We start from the raw sequence: 14703 nt of genomic DNA, 5'->3' as shown, positions 1-14703 counted from the left end.
TTGTTTGTTTTGGGGCCACACCAGCAGTGCTCAGGGCTCACTCCTGGCTCTGCTCTCGGAGGTCACTCCTTGTGGACTCAGGAGACCTTGTGTGAACCTGGGGTTAAGGCTGGGTCAGCTGAGTGCAAGGCCCGTGCCTTAGCTGCTGTGTCGTCTCTCCAGCCCCGGCCCCAGGATGGTCCTGCTTTAGAAGTGGACTTTTTGCCCAAGTTTTTATTATACAAAGATCAAAGACATGTACCTGTCTTTATGTGTCTTTGATTTTTTTTTTTTTTTTTTTTTTGCTTTTTACCCAGCAATGCACAGGGGTTACTCCTGGCTTTGCACTCAGGAATTACTCTTGGCAGTACTCAGGGGACCGTATGGGATGCTGGGGATCGAACCCGGGTGGGCCGTGTGCAAGGCGAACGCCCTACCCGCTATGCTATCGCTCCAGCCCCATATGTGTCTTTGATTTTTGTAGACTCAAGATAATTAGAATCAAAGTGCTAAGGAAACACAGTCTGAATAATGAGATATCTTTAGGGAACCTATCAGATCATAAAACCAAAGTAAGATTATGCATACACAAGACTACATATATAAGACTATATACTTTTGCTTTAGAGGATCCTCTTCCTCTTTGAAAAAATGACTAACCGCAAGACATTATTACATTGTCTGTCTGGTCTAGAATAGTAGGACCGTAGTGCATATAGAATGGATACATGGAAGACGTTTTGCTGTAAATCTGTAGAAACTGATACTTAAGAAATGTATTTATTTATTGAGTCTTTATTTTATTTATTTATTTATTTATTTTTGCTTTTTTTTTTTTTTTTGTCACGCTGGCGATGCACAGGGATACTCCTGGCTCTGCACTCAGGAATTACTCCTGACAGTGCTCGGGGGACCATATGGGATGCCGGGGATCGAACCCGGGTCAGCCACGTGCAAGGCAAACGCCCAACCCATTGTACTATCACTCCGGCCCCAAGAAATACGTTTAGAAACTCCCCAGACCTAAGGTCAAAGCTCGTCCACTGCTGCAGCCAGGTCCTGTTTCTTCCTTCCCCGCCCGCAGAGACGGACCAGCACCCGGAGGAGAGCGAGCCGGCCCCGCAGGCGCAGACCCCCGTCACCACCAGCCCCTCGGCCTCCAGCACCACCTCCTTCATGAGCAGCTCCCTGGAGGACACCACCACTGCCACCACGCCTGTCACCGACACGGAGACGGTGCCCGCCTCCGAGTCCCCGGGCGTCATGCCCCTGAGTCTGCTCAGGTGAGCGAGCGAGCTCGGCGTGTGCCCGGGCCTCCCGCCCAGAGCCGCTGGCCGTGACACCAGCTGCCGGCTACTTAGAACTTGATTGGTTTTGTTTTTTTTCTTAAACTAAATTTTTAAAACATTTGTCTTCAGAAAATACAGATACCGGTATTTTGAATTTTGGAGCCTCAACAAAAAGCTCACTTCCATGAAAATAATTTTGTCTTTTCCAATTATCATCTTTATTAAACATAATTTCTTAATTATACTTTTATTCTACCTGTAAGACCAATCAACTCTACTTTTCGAATCAAAACTCATGTCTTTTGAATCAAAACTCAGGTTTCTTCAGCTAGCCCTACCATAACAATACATTTGTAAATCCCAAATGATATTGATTTCTTTTTTGCTTCAGTTTGCCAGATGTATAAGCTGAGTAAAAACCTTTGGAAGAAGACCGCTAGGGAATGGCTGATGTAGTGCTCTTGTCTGAGACTGAGGGCCAGAAAGGAAGCAGAATGGTTAGTCTTATTTCTGCCTTCCTGTCCTTTAGTTGACGGATTGTCACTGGTCTCAGCGTATCGATGAACATACAGAATTGGAGAATGGCTATTCTCCATTCATTGTAATGAATTCACTGTAATGAATTTCAATTTTTGGCAGGCCCAGGAGACACCCCGCTCTGAGGTTGTATCCCCCAGAAAATATCACCCAGCTGTTGTGGTGGAGGGGTGTGGGTTGCCATCGGCCTGTTTCCCGTTACTCGGGTGCTGGCCTTGCTCCCGGGTCGAGGATGGGGAGTGTTTGTGCTAGCGCTGCGGACACACAGCTCACTTCTCCTCCTCCTGCGGCCTTGTGACTCTTACTTGAGCAGCACGTGTCGGGGTGCTTCTGCGTAAGAAGCGTGGGGAGAGGAGGCGTGACGGGCCCTCCTGGCGTGGAGCAGCCACACGGCACTCAGGGCTCTGGGTACACCACGTCCCGTTCTCAGGGGCCCCACAGTCCGTGCCTCCCTGCTGGGGTACACCGGGCCCTGTGACCCCTCCTTCTCGGCCCTTTCTCCCTGCCGCCGGTCAGTGTGGCTGTTCCCTTGCCTGGCCAGGAACCACTGGATGAAGGAGAAATCAGGACCGCTGCCCCGTGCATATGCCACTGGGCCGGTTATTTGGACTTCGGTAGACAGTCGTCTGGGGGTTTGTCATTGTTGTCATTGCTGCGAGGGTCATTCCAAGTGGTACTGGGAAGCTGGTGTTGAGGTCCTGGGACCCTGAACCCTGGCTCTGCACATACCAGCCGCCCACCATCTGCCCTCCCACCCTCGGTCCCCGGGTCCTTCTGGGGATGGGTCATCATGACCTTCTACGAGAAAGGTCTGAGCATGTTCAGACCCCCCAATACCCTGCCAGGCCCCCCAGGTCTCCTGTCTGGTGGCAGGGCCCTTGTCCTCCGTGAAAGGGGATCCTCGAAGCCGGAGCTTGCTGGCGTGTTTGACCAGCTAGGCCCTCGCCCACTGCCGTGTTCCTGGCCTCTGGTTGAACGAGTGATACGGTTTCTCCCATAACTAAAGTGCCCCACGACATAGTGATGTTCAAAGCTGATTTCTTACGCTGCCGCTGACTTGCACGCTTTCCCAGGCTGTGTGTGCTGTGGAAGGTTGGGGCGTATGTGTTATTTTGAAGCTGGATTCTGATGTTCACTGTGTTCTCTTCAAGGCAAATGTTCTCCAGTTACCCCACTACCACTGTCCTCCCCACACGCCGTGCGCAGACGCCTCCAATCTCGTCCCTCCCCACGTCTCCTTCGGACGAAGTCGGACGAAGGCAAAGCCTGACGTCTCCCGACTCCCAGTCGGCGAGGCCGGCCAACCGCACAGGTGCGTGTGCTCCGGGGCTCGAGGGGCGCTGGGTCGGGTCTCCGCCGACGGTGAGCCGGTGGTCGGGGTTACGCCCCCTTCTGCTCTTCCCGTTTAGATGAGTCAGGCCTGTAGGTGAAGCCGTGGCTGGCGGGAGAGCAGTGATGTGTGTAGGCCGTCCTGGACCCTCCGTCGTTTCTGGTGCCCGCACGAGGCTGGTTCTTGGTGACCCCTGCACTTCCAGACGCCACTTGTTCCTTCCATTCACTTCAAAGTACTTGACAATTTGCTGTCAATCTTTGTTTGATAGTACATTAATTTCAAAATGGGAATTCTCTACCTGTCTTTCTGTCATTTATTCCCAACTTAATTTCATCATCATTTGAGAAAAGACCTTACGTAATTTGCGTCCTTTAAAATTCAGGACTTATTCCCTCTCCAGGCTCTCCCACCAAATGTGTTGTTACTAGTTCGCTTACGTCTCTGTGCGTGGGTTCCGGGAAGACCACCAGTGTCTGTGCCCCGTGTCCCCACAGCCAGCGGTGTGTCAGGGCCCTGGGGCTTCTGCTGCCACAGTTCTCTGTGTGAGTTTCTGTGGAGGGAAAAAATGGGAGCTTGGAGTACGTCGACGTGGCTGCGGTGTGCAGGGGCAGCCATGCCGCTCTGGGCTGAGTCAGCGTCACACTCCCATCCTTGCTCCCTCTGGGGCAGTGCGGAGGGCGTCCTCGCCTGGCCGGCACTCCGGGGAGCCCGCAGGTAGGGCTGTGCCAGGCGGGTACGAGGTTTTGCTGGCCTGGGCGTGGGGGAGATGCTGTTTCCCAGGAGCAGAATTCCTGGTCAGACGATGGGTGGGCACGAGCGATTCCTCTCGTGTGGAATAGAAAGAAGCAAACTAGGGAAGGGCAAATGCCCGGAGGCAGCAGAGCCTGAGAACTGGGCTGGAGGGCGGAGCAGTGGGTGGGCGTTTGCCCTGTGCTGCAGACCTGGGCTCCTCCCAGCACCCACCTGTCCCCAAGCACCGCCAGGAGTAATTCCTGGGAATCACTGATGGTGGTGCCCAGAGTTTCCTGTGCACTCAGGAATCACACCTGGTGGGCCCAGGGACCAGCTGGGGTCAGCTCTGGTCAGCCACACGTAAGGCGAGTACTTTTCTTGCTGCAGTAGCACCCTGGCCTCTTGTAGTAGCATTTTTAAAGGAAACTGTTATAATTCTCCCTCCATCCTTATCTCTCTTCCTCCTTCCCTAATACAAGAGGGGGCCAAGTCAGCATCTGAAAGTCCTGCAGAGCACTCAGGCCAGCAGGGCTGGGGGGCAGGAGCGTGCTCACTCCCCCGGTATCAGTGCTGGGGGCACTGCTGTGGGACTCGCCTGACGGAGTGCCCGGGTCCAAGTCTGCGGAGGCCCTGCACAGCCGAGCAGAGCGTCTCCACGGAGGGCCCGGAAGCAGCGCCGCTTCCGTCATGGGGAAACAGCTGTCGTTAGGTCCCGTCTAATGAGCACAGTCTCTCAGAAATGGTTCTGGATCCTGGGGAGAGGAACCGTGATTTCAGCAGAGAGGAGCTGAGCAGAGTAACCTAACCCAGAGGTGATGCAGAGTTCAGAGCAGGGCCGGCACAGGCCGGTAAGGACAGGAAAGCTGGGCGGGAGAAGTTTGCTCAGATCCGGGAGATTTATGAGTACAGATTTTGAGTGCATCAAAATATGACAACAAAGGAAAAGAAATGCCAGAATGAAATGTCAGCTGATGGATCTAAACGCAGTGATGAAATTAGGAAGTCATCGATCGACCACCATAGAAACTCAGCAAGTAAGCATAGCCGGATGCCGGTGATGAGAAATGAGTTGATTTACTAGTCTCGTGTATTACAAATTACGGTTGCAAGTGCGTATTAGTCCAGAGAGTAAGAAGTCTACTTTCACAGCATTCCTACGGCAGGTCCCCTGGAACCCATGTGATCAAATCAACCAATGGTGTTGGGGAAATGAACTGAGGTAGCCTGTGAGGTAGGGATCGAGTAGCCGTCTCGCGGCTGTGGAGACGCCAAGGACGGGAGGACCGTTCCCGATCTGGGCAGTGGCGCCCTCGACTTGTGCACGTAGCAGGTCACTCACACAGCCACAGACTCGGTGTATCCGGAGAGGCGTTGCTGAGCGAGGTTGGGGGAACGTGTCTGCGTGCACTCTCGCGTAGTCGCTGCGGGCAGGAAGGGTTGGTGCGGGCAGCAGGAGCTACTGAGCACTGGCCTTGGAGCTCTGCAGCAGAGGCAAGGCGGGACTGTCGCTGACCCCAGAGACGTGTGTTGGCTGTGTCTCAGGCCATTGACTGCCGTAGCAAGGCCAGTTAATCCGTGATGCTCTCTGAAGACGTCAGGTGTCCCCAGCAGCCCGCACGAGAGAAGACAGGCCCCGGGGCTCTTCCACCAGCCCCGCAACTTCTGGTGGTCTCGGGGCTGTGCCAGGGAGAACGCCACAGCCTAGTAAAGGCATCGGCCTCGAGTGCAGCTGACACCCGCTCCCTCACTGCTACCACACGTGGTCCCCTGACGTGGAGTTTTGTCCCTGAGTTCTGTCAGGGATCGCTCCTAGGTGCTGAGTCAGGAGTAGCCCCTGAGCAGTGTCGGTGTGGCTCGAGCCTTCCTCCATACCCCTTCCCTCCCCCGAAAAAGAAGGAAGAAAGGAAGAAGAAGGGGGGGAGGGAGGGAAGGGTGACAGGGAAGGAAAGGAAGGAGGGAGGGGAGAACCACGTAGTCGCATGCAGTGAGGACTCGGCATCACATTTTGGTATTAAGGCCAGAAAGCACAACTTTAATCACAAGGAAACGTCGAGACAGCCCAGGCTGTGACGTCCTGCTGTGACCATCAGAGTGACAGAAATCTAAGGACACTGAAGAGGGATGGATGATGCATGCGCCACATGAAGCTTTTGGTTGAATTAGCGTGGAATATGCATGAGATAGCATGGTGTGTTTCTCTCCCGGCTCCGATGGTTGTGTTGCAGCCATACAGGAGGACACCTGTGTTTGCAGGAGTCCCCTATATGTATACATACACATACATATATATGTCCCCTACATATATACAGAAAGGGAGACGGTGCATTTCAGACAGTGAATTTCAGAATAGGAAGGTATTAAACTTTATCCCAGTAAGTTGAACTTTAAGAAGGTGTTACATTAGTTGCATATTGCAGAAGTTTAAGTGCTGAATTTACTGACTGTGATTGGGCTTCACTTAAAACTAACGGAAAGCGGAGATTATAGGCCAAGTTGACTTTTCTGTGTAGTAGCTTTGGAAAATATTGTGACAATCAGTGAATTTTCAGTAGAACAAAATTCCATTAAATGTGGAAAGTATTAGGAAAGTATTAGGGAATTGGGAACTCCTAATTTTTACTTTTTACTTGATGATACTTAAACCTCTCTCTTACTCTCCTCTTTCTCTGTCTCGCATCGCGCAGCCTTGTCAGACCCCAGCAGCAGACTGTCCACCTCCCCCCCGCCACCGGCCATCGCCGTGCCCCTGCTGGAGATGGGCTTCTCTCTCCGACAGATCGCCAGAGCCATGGACGCCACAGGTATGGCAGGGCGTGTGTGTCCGTGAAAGCCTGCTTGTATTGAAAGCAATACATATCACATATCTAGTTTATAAATTGTGTGTGTGTGTGTATATATATATATATATACACACACACACACATATATGGACTGGAGCGGTAGCACAGCGGGTAGGGCGTTTGCCTTGCACACGGCCGACCTGCAATTCAATTCAATTCCTCCATCCCTCTCGGAGAGGCCGGCAAGCTACCGAGAGTATCCTGCCTGCATGGGCAGAGCCTAGCAAGCTCCCCATGGCGTATTCGATATGCCAAAAACAGTAACAATAGGTCTCATTCCCCTGACCCTGAAAGAGCCTCCAGTCATTGGGAAAGACGAGTAAGGAGAGGCTGCTAAAATCTCAGGGCTCAGTGTAATGGAGACGAGTGGTGCCCACTTGAGTAAGTCGAGGAACAATGGGATGACAGTGACAGTGACAGTGATGTATGTTAGGATACTGGTTCCCAAGCTCTCTGACGTGACGCTCAGTCGCTGTAGCATGGCATCACTGCACGAATGCCCATTGTCAGTAACCTTTCCCCCTGCTCAGGTGCCCGGGGAGAGGCTGACGCCCAGAACATCACGGTCCTTGCCATGTGGATGATCGAGCACCCTGGACACGAGGACGAAGAGGAGCCCCCGTCGGGCAGCAGCTCGGACCCCCGGCATGGGGTGGCCGCCCTGGGCAGCGGGGGGAAGTCCAACGAGCCCTGCCACTTGCAGTCGCCGGGAGACATTCCGTCGGCTGACGCGGCCGAGATGGAGGAAGGCTTCAGCGAGAGGTGAGGCTCCGCCGTCCATCGGGAGCGCCACGGCTCCCTGCGTCCTGCTGCCGGCAGCTGCCCCTTGCCGTGTGCGGAGTGGACAGGTGGTTGGCATGATGAGTGCAAGTTCAGGTTCTGAGTGGTGACCGCCGGGTCTTCTCTTGGGTGCGTGTTCTCATGACAAGAAGGACGTGGGTCTGGGCCCGGGAGGCGGGCTGTCAGAGCACTGCCCGGCAGCGGGGACCCAGGGCCTGTCCTGGGTCGCAGAAGGGAAGTTGGACGCTGGACGGCGACCAGGCCTTGCACGTGGGGACCACTGGGCGTGGGCCCTGGGGCTGCAGAGACCCCGAGTGCCGGGAGCAGCCCGCAGCCCGGCCAGGTGATAGTGAGCTTGAAAGTGAGAGCAGCGTCTCACGGTATCAAATAAGGTTTTCAGTTTCATGCTGAAACCGGGCTTATGGGCTTGTTCTTGGCTTCGTGCTGTTGATAGAATGGGTGTTTAGATCTCTTCTGTCTCACGGGGCTTGTGCAGCGGGTCGGGCGCCGGCCGTGCACACGGCCAACTCGTGTTCGGTCCCTCTGACCCCGTTTGCGTTCAGGGCTCTCCCTGAACGCAGAGCCAGAAGTCAGCCCTGAGCACTGCCGGAGTGCTCCCCCACCCCCGCCCCCCAAACATCAGCCTTTACGGTCTCAGTGTGTCTTCGCCTGTTTTTCATGGTCGAAGATCAGCACAGAGAAGCCCCTTTTCCTGTCTGAAGAGGAGCTTTTCCTGCCAGGGCAATTGCTCCGGGGCACAGTGCTCACGGTGCATCCACGACTGCTGGCCGTGACCCCACTGTGAGTGCAGGCCCTACAGGTGTCCCGCCACGCACAGAGACCATTCCCGCACCTAAGGTGGATGGTCGCCTAAGTTTTTCAATCAAATATTTATCTAATAGAATATATTGATTGCAGATTTCACTGATCGCATATTTATTACATAGTGTACATGAAGTGTATTTATTACACATGGGCACGTTCGTGCTGGAGAGGGCAGTAACTGCACATCAAACTCATAAGTGCGAATGCCGTTATAACCACGTTGCCTAGTTAGAATAATAAGAAATTAACTTTGAATACAGTAAGCAGTTTATTCTGACATAATCATCGTAATTTCTTATTGGCATATTCAAAGTCAGTTAAAATTATTGCACAGGATAATACGACATTTTCGGAATTTTACCTAGGAGAAAAGATATATTTTAGAAGTTTTCTTTTCTTTTCTTTTTTTTTTCTTTTTGGGTCACACCTGGTGATGCACAGGGTCATTCCTGGCTCTGCACTCAGGAATGACCCCTGGCGGTGCTCAGGGGACCATATGGGATGCTGGGAGTTGAACCTGGGTCGGCCACGTGCAAGGCAAACGCCCTCCCCGCTGTGCTATTGCTCCAGCCCCTAGAAGTTTTGTTGTAAACATTTCATTCTTGTTATTACCTGCAGCAAAAAATAGCAGTGGGGGCAAGCTCGAAGTAATACTTCCTAGTTGAGATGTATTTGTTTGTCTTTGTGGGTCACACCCAGCTATGCCCCGGGCTTGCTCCTGCTCTGCTCTCCGGGGTCACTCCAGGGGCCATGTGCGGTGCCGGGATCAAGCCTGTTTGTCTGCTGCAGGGCAAGCACCCTCCCACTGTGCCAGCTCTCTGGCCCTCACTCTTTTAAGTGTGTGTTGCTTTCACATTTGCTCCAGCAGCCCCGACAATCTGGATCACACAGAAAATGTAGCCTCCGGAAGCGGGCCACCATCGAGGGGCCGCTCAGCGGTGACAAGGAGACACAAGTTTGATCTGGCGGCTCGCACGTTGCTAGCAAGAGCAGGTAATTCTATTTTACATCTCTCTCTGAAAGCGTAGCCTAGTTTGTTTCGTTTTTTTAAAAAAATGTTAAATACCATCATGGATGGTGCAGACTAAGGATACTAAGTAATCAGTATCTTCCTGTTTACTGTCTCTTATTCTCTGTAGCTTTGCTAACCAAAATCACAGTGTCCATCTGTTTCTAAGTTCCCTCACTGGCAGCACAAGGCAATACTGGTCATTGTAAATATTTGAGAAATGTCGTAAATGCTCTTTACCCACAAGCAACATAGAAGAAATGAAGATACGGGGCCAGAGCAGTAGAACAGAGGGTAGGAGGGCGCTCCATCCCGTGACCCGGGTTTGATCCCCCGCATCCCGTACGGTTGCCTGAGCACCGCCAGGACTGATTGCTGAGTGCAGAGCCAGGAGTAAATCCTGAGCATTTGCCAGGTCTGGCCCCAGAACAAAACAACAAACGTGAAGTTGCATCTTTAAAATTGACCATCCCTGGGTGAGCGAGCTGGAAAGGACATGGCCCAGAGAGCAGGCGCCGGGGGTCCTTCTCTTTCCTTATTAGCTAATGGAACAGTTTACTGGTAGGAAAAAGTATGGAGAAGAGTAGGGAGTGGGGCGTTTCCCGGCCATGGGGAACAGGTAGAGGACCAAGGTCAGCACTGGCTTTCCCGTGGGCCTCAGGACTCAGTCGTCCATAAAGCCCTAGAGAAGTAAAGTAGGTTTGCTCGTCATATTAGCAAATTCTTTTAGCATTATGTTCTGGAGCGATAGCACAGTGGGTAGGGTGTTTGCCTTGCACGTGGCCGACCCGGGTTCCATTCCTCCATCCCTCTCGGAGAGCCCCGCAAGCTAATGAGAGTATCTTGCCCACTTGGCAGAGCCTGGCAAGCTCCCCGTGGTGTATTCAATATGCCAAAAACAGTAACAACAAGTCTCACCATGGAGACATTACTGGTGCCTGCTCAAGCAAATCGATGACAGTGACAGTGATAAGAAGTGTGAGTTAGAGGGATCATATTTTCAAAACCCAAGACTCAAGCACATTATTTGTTAAAGTAGCTTTGTCCTTGAAATAATAAACCCTAGGGGCCAGGAGGTAGGGAGCTTGCCTTGCAAGCAGTTCCTAGAACCCCACAAACCCCATATGGTCTCAGGCACTGCCAGGAGCAAGTCCTGGACACAGCCAGGGTGGCCCAAAAGCCAAAGAATAAATATTAGCACCTAAAGATTGATTTTTTGAAGCAGAGAAATTAAAGCTTTGCTAGAAGCATAGGGCGTCTATTTGACGTATAGTGAAAGTGTCTGCTTCTTGGAAACACAGACCCAGGGCTGGAGAGACAGTTGGGGGGTCAGGGCGCATTGTGTGTGACCCTCAAGGGTTTCTCAAGGTGCCCCCCGTAGTCCCTGAGTCCTGTCAGGAGTGAGTGCTGAGGACTGAGTACCTTCCAGAACCACCGAGTGGGACCGGAATAAAAAAACAACCAAGCCCCAAGAGTAATAGCCTGTGCTCACACGGAAGGTTCCCCTTCACCCACCCCCGAAGTCCTGGCAGGACAGCTGCAGCCTCTGCCCGTGGCCCAGTCTCGCGTGTGGGCCTCGGCGAGTTCTTCCTTACGTGTCCGGCAGGTGAGAGTTGCAGGCCCTGTGGACGCGCTTGGTGCTTGTGAATAAAATGCCTCTTTGTTTTGTTCTGAGCGGGGCTGTACCGCTCCGTGCAGGCCCACCGGAACCAGAGCCGGAGGGAAGGCATGTCCCTGCAGCAGGACCCGGGGGCGCTCTACGACTTTAACCTGGACGAGGAGTTCGAGATCGACCTGGACGATGAGGCCATGGAGGCCATGTTCGGACAGGACCTGAGCAGTGACAGTGATATTCTGGGAATGTGGATCCCAGAGGTACTGGACTGGCCTACCTGGGTGTGTGTGAGCGCAGCGGGGGCTGCCGACTTTCTTTCCTGCCTGCCTTCTAGCCTTGCCCGCCTTGGCTGCCCGCCACGCCGCTCAGCTCAGCCCACACTGGGGAAGTGCTCCCTTAGTGCCCTGCGCCCCTTGCTGCATAGGACCACAGCTGGCCCGCCTGCAGCTAGATTCACGGGAAAGTCTCGTCTCGTCCTGTGTGGTTCCCTCCTCCCCTCCTTGGACGAGAGTCATGTCGTAGTAATTCTCATTCCTGGGGGCAGAGGGCATGAGCAGCACCGTGTTGTAGAGTTCACTGCATGGCTCTGGCTCCGCTGTGTCCGAATGCTTGAGCAGGGTCTCTCCTTGCCCTGGTGAAGACCTCTGTCAGGGCAGGGCAGCTGGTGTGCTGCTGGGTTTACGCTACCTAGCATCATGCCGTTCCGGCCAGAGACGGGGCAGTTGGAGGGTTTAAACCTGACCGGGAAGCGCGTCTGCTGTGTTCCAGCAGACCTGGATGTTACGTCCAGACGAGAAGAAGTGCTTTTCACTGGGGGACTGAGAGGAGGCGTTGCTGAGGCGGGGGTGTTGTTACATTCACCAGCGTTCTTCCCAGTCACGTTCGATGTACGCTAGAGCACTGTTTCTCGTGCTTTCTTGCCTTGGGCCCTTCTGACCTTGTTTAATTCCTGTGCCCCCCATCCTACCACTTGGCCCCTAGTCTTGCATTGCCGCCCCCCCCACTGACACGATTTTTGCCTGTGACCCTTATGCTAAATGCTTGAAATATTCCGGGGGCCCAGAGGGCAGAGGGGGCGTGCGGGCAGGGAATGACGCCCTGGACTGGGTGGCCTGAGTCCTGATTGGGAGGACCCTGTCGTGTGACACCCATAAGCACCCGCACGGCCGCAGCCTGTGCTCAGAGCAGTTAGTTCCGACTGCGCGCCCGGTGGCCGTGGGGCTGACCGGCGTGTTCTGCCGCCTCCCCGCAGCACGTGTGTGAGGCCGAGGACAGGGAGGAGGTGGTGGTGTGCGAGCTGTGCGAGTGCAGCGTCGCCAGCTTCAACCAGCACATGAAGCGGAACCACCCGGGCTGCGGCCGCAGCGCCAACCGCCAGGGCTACCGCAGCAACGGCTCCTACGTGGACGGCTGGTTCGGGGGCGAGTGTGGCAGCGGGAACCCCTACTACCTGCTCTGCGGCAGCTGCAGGGACAAGTACCTCGCGCTGAAGACCAAGTCCAAGACTGCGAGCTCGGAAAGGTACCTGGACACGGCCCCCGCGGCGGGAAGACGCATAGCGTCCCGCGGCACAGGGAGATGCCCGGCGGCCCCTCCTTCCCCGGGACGGGGTTCCTGGGCCTCCGGGCAGGAGCCACGGGCGGGGGACCCGGGGGCAGCTCCGGTCCCAGGGGGCCCTGCGACCTCGGCCTCAGGAAGTGAGGGAAGTGTTTTCACTGCTGCTGTTTTGCCAACGTTTGACGTTCGGAGTAAGACCGTTATCTTCACTAGGAAGACAGACTTTCTCTATTTTTAAAATTGATTAAGTGAGGCTGGAGAGAGAGCACTGGGCTAGGTGCCTTGTACGTGGCCAGTACCCCATTTGGTCCCCTGAGGCCCCCCACCCCCACCCCTGCCCCGTGGTGACCCCTGATGCAGAGCCAGGAGTAAGGCCTGAGCACTGCCAGGTGTGGCTCCAAAACAAAGCAAACAAACAAACAAAAAGTACCTTCATTAAACATGACCCTTTAGTACCTTTGGGTAGCAGTGCCCTGTGGCGTGGAGGAGTTGGGCTCACTGTCGGCTGCTGAAACTGGACAGCAGGATGCTTCCTAGGTCTTCTGCTGCCTGGATCTGAGCACCCTGAATTGTGTTTCTTTGATCCTAGAGAAATGCACTTTGTCTGTAAAGAAATCTTGAGGTGTTCTGGTATAGGGTTTGGCTGAGAGTTACTTTGATGCCCAGTAGTTAGGCAGCCTTTGGTTTTGTTCCACATGTGTATATCCTACGTACCTGTTATCTTTATTACATGAGTCTGTAATGAAACACTTTTTAATTTTGTGTTGCTTTATTAATGACCTTTATTAATGACTTAATTTGCATTTTGGGTACTAACTGTTTCGTATAAAGACACACTATTCTTCGTGTTTGGTGCAGGTACAAGGGACAAGCTCCAGATCTAATTGGCAAGCAGGACAGTGTATATGAAGGTAGATGTTTCCTGAGCTCCTTTATTTTACCTGTTGTTTTGCATATGTTGTTTGCTTAACATCTCTTACTAAAATTGGCCTTCATGTGTGTCTGCGTTTGTGTATATATTAAACTTTCCACTAAAAGATTAAGGTAGTTGAATCGTCACGGTGTTTGTTTTCAAAAGCAATGGCAAGGGCCTGGGCGTAAGCGCGAGGTTTACCACGTGACGTTAATTTCTATGTGGCATATACATTGGTGTGAGAAGGGGAAGAATATATTACATTAAAGTTTATATCTTAACTGGGTGAAGTAAAAAAAAAAAAAACCGAATTGAGACTCATTCTAGCTGGAGCATTTAATATCTTGAAGTGAGTGTCGGGTGACTGGGCCCGTGGGGACAGCTCCCGGCTGGCCTCGGTCTCTTAGCCATGTCTCTTCCGAGCGCCTGGCTCACCTCCCTGCCCTGTCCGGTGTCGCTGAGGACACCGTGCCCGGGTCGCCAGGGGTCGGGCCCGAGCTCCTCTTCCCCAGCCGCAGCTTCTCCCCAGCCGTGTCCGGCCCACCCGTTGACCGTTGCGACCCTCATGTCTGTCCCGTTCCAGAAGACTGGGACATGCTGGATGTGGACGAGGACGAGAAGCTCACGGGCGAGGAAGAGTTTGAGTTGCTGGCTGGCCCGCTTGGCCTCAACGACCGCCGCATTGTGCCTGAGCCCGTGCAGTTCCCCGACAGCGACCCGCTGGGGGCCTCCGTGGCCATGGTGACGGCCACCAACAGCATGGAGGAGACCCTGATGCAGATCGGTAAGCCCTCGCGCTCGGCTCAGATTGGCCCGTCTGACGCTTCTCGGGCAGGCGCCGGGGCTGACCCGCCTCCTCCGTCCCCACCCGTGTCTGCAGCACTGTCGCAGCGTGTCCTTGCTCTTGTGTAATAGAGTGACTTTGGGGACTAAGAGGAAGCCTGACCAGATGGCCTCCCCAGCCCCGCCAGCCCCCCCCACCAGGGTCACGTTGGTTTGCCTTCCCCCCCTGGCCGCTGGGAGCTTGTGTTTGTTGATCGCCCCCCAACCTGCCAGTTGCCTTTGTCTCCTGACAGAGTCTGACTCGCCAGTACTGTCCTTCTCTTCTCCTTCCTGCCCTCTGCATGGTAGTTACCTCAGAGCAGTTGCCTTCTGTACGGAGACAGGAAGACAGTTAAAAAGCCTGTGGCTTGGGTGTTGATGGACTCCAGATGATATTACCTCCGGGACATCTGCTCTCTCGACTTCAGCCTCAGTTGCCCTTACTTCCTAGATCCCCTAAAGCAGGGACCCA

The 14703-nt window shown here is 53.8% G+C and overlaps 1 protein-coding gene across 1 annotated transcript in view; it reads left to right on the top strand.

Moving 5' to 3' along the window:
• Positions 1-14703, top strand: part of HERC1 (HECT and RLD domain containing E3 ubiquitin protein ligase family member 1) — a 161138-nt gene that overhangs the window by 106780 nt on the left and 39655 nt on the right. The window contains exons 39-47 of the mRNA XM_055129139.1: positions 1064-1262; positions 2957-3117; positions 6555-6671; positions 7241-7472; positions 9184-9308; positions 11000-11220; positions 12192-12460; positions 13355-13407; positions 13993-14193. Coding sequence (XP_054985114.1) covers positions 1064-1262; positions 2957-3117; positions 6555-6671; positions 7241-7472; positions 9184-9308; positions 11000-11220; positions 12192-12460; positions 13355-13407; positions 13993-14193 — 1578 coding nt within the window. The remainder of the gene's footprint in view (positions 1-1063; positions 1263-2956; positions 3118-6554; positions 6672-7240; positions 7473-9183; positions 9309-10999; positions 11221-12191; positions 12461-13354; positions 13408-13992; positions 14194-14703) is intronic.

This window comes from Sorex araneus, chromosome 2, assembly GCF_027595985.1.
Source record: "Sorex araneus isolate mSorAra2 chromosome 2, mSorAra2.pri, whole genome shotgun sequence".
In the NCBI taxonomy this organism is placed as follows: Eukaryota; Metazoa; Chordata; class Mammalia; order Eulipotyphla; family Soricidae; genus Sorex; species Sorex araneus.
The sequence above is the reverse complement of the archived record's forward strand: the minus strand, read 5'-3'. Positions and strand labels throughout refer to the sequence as shown.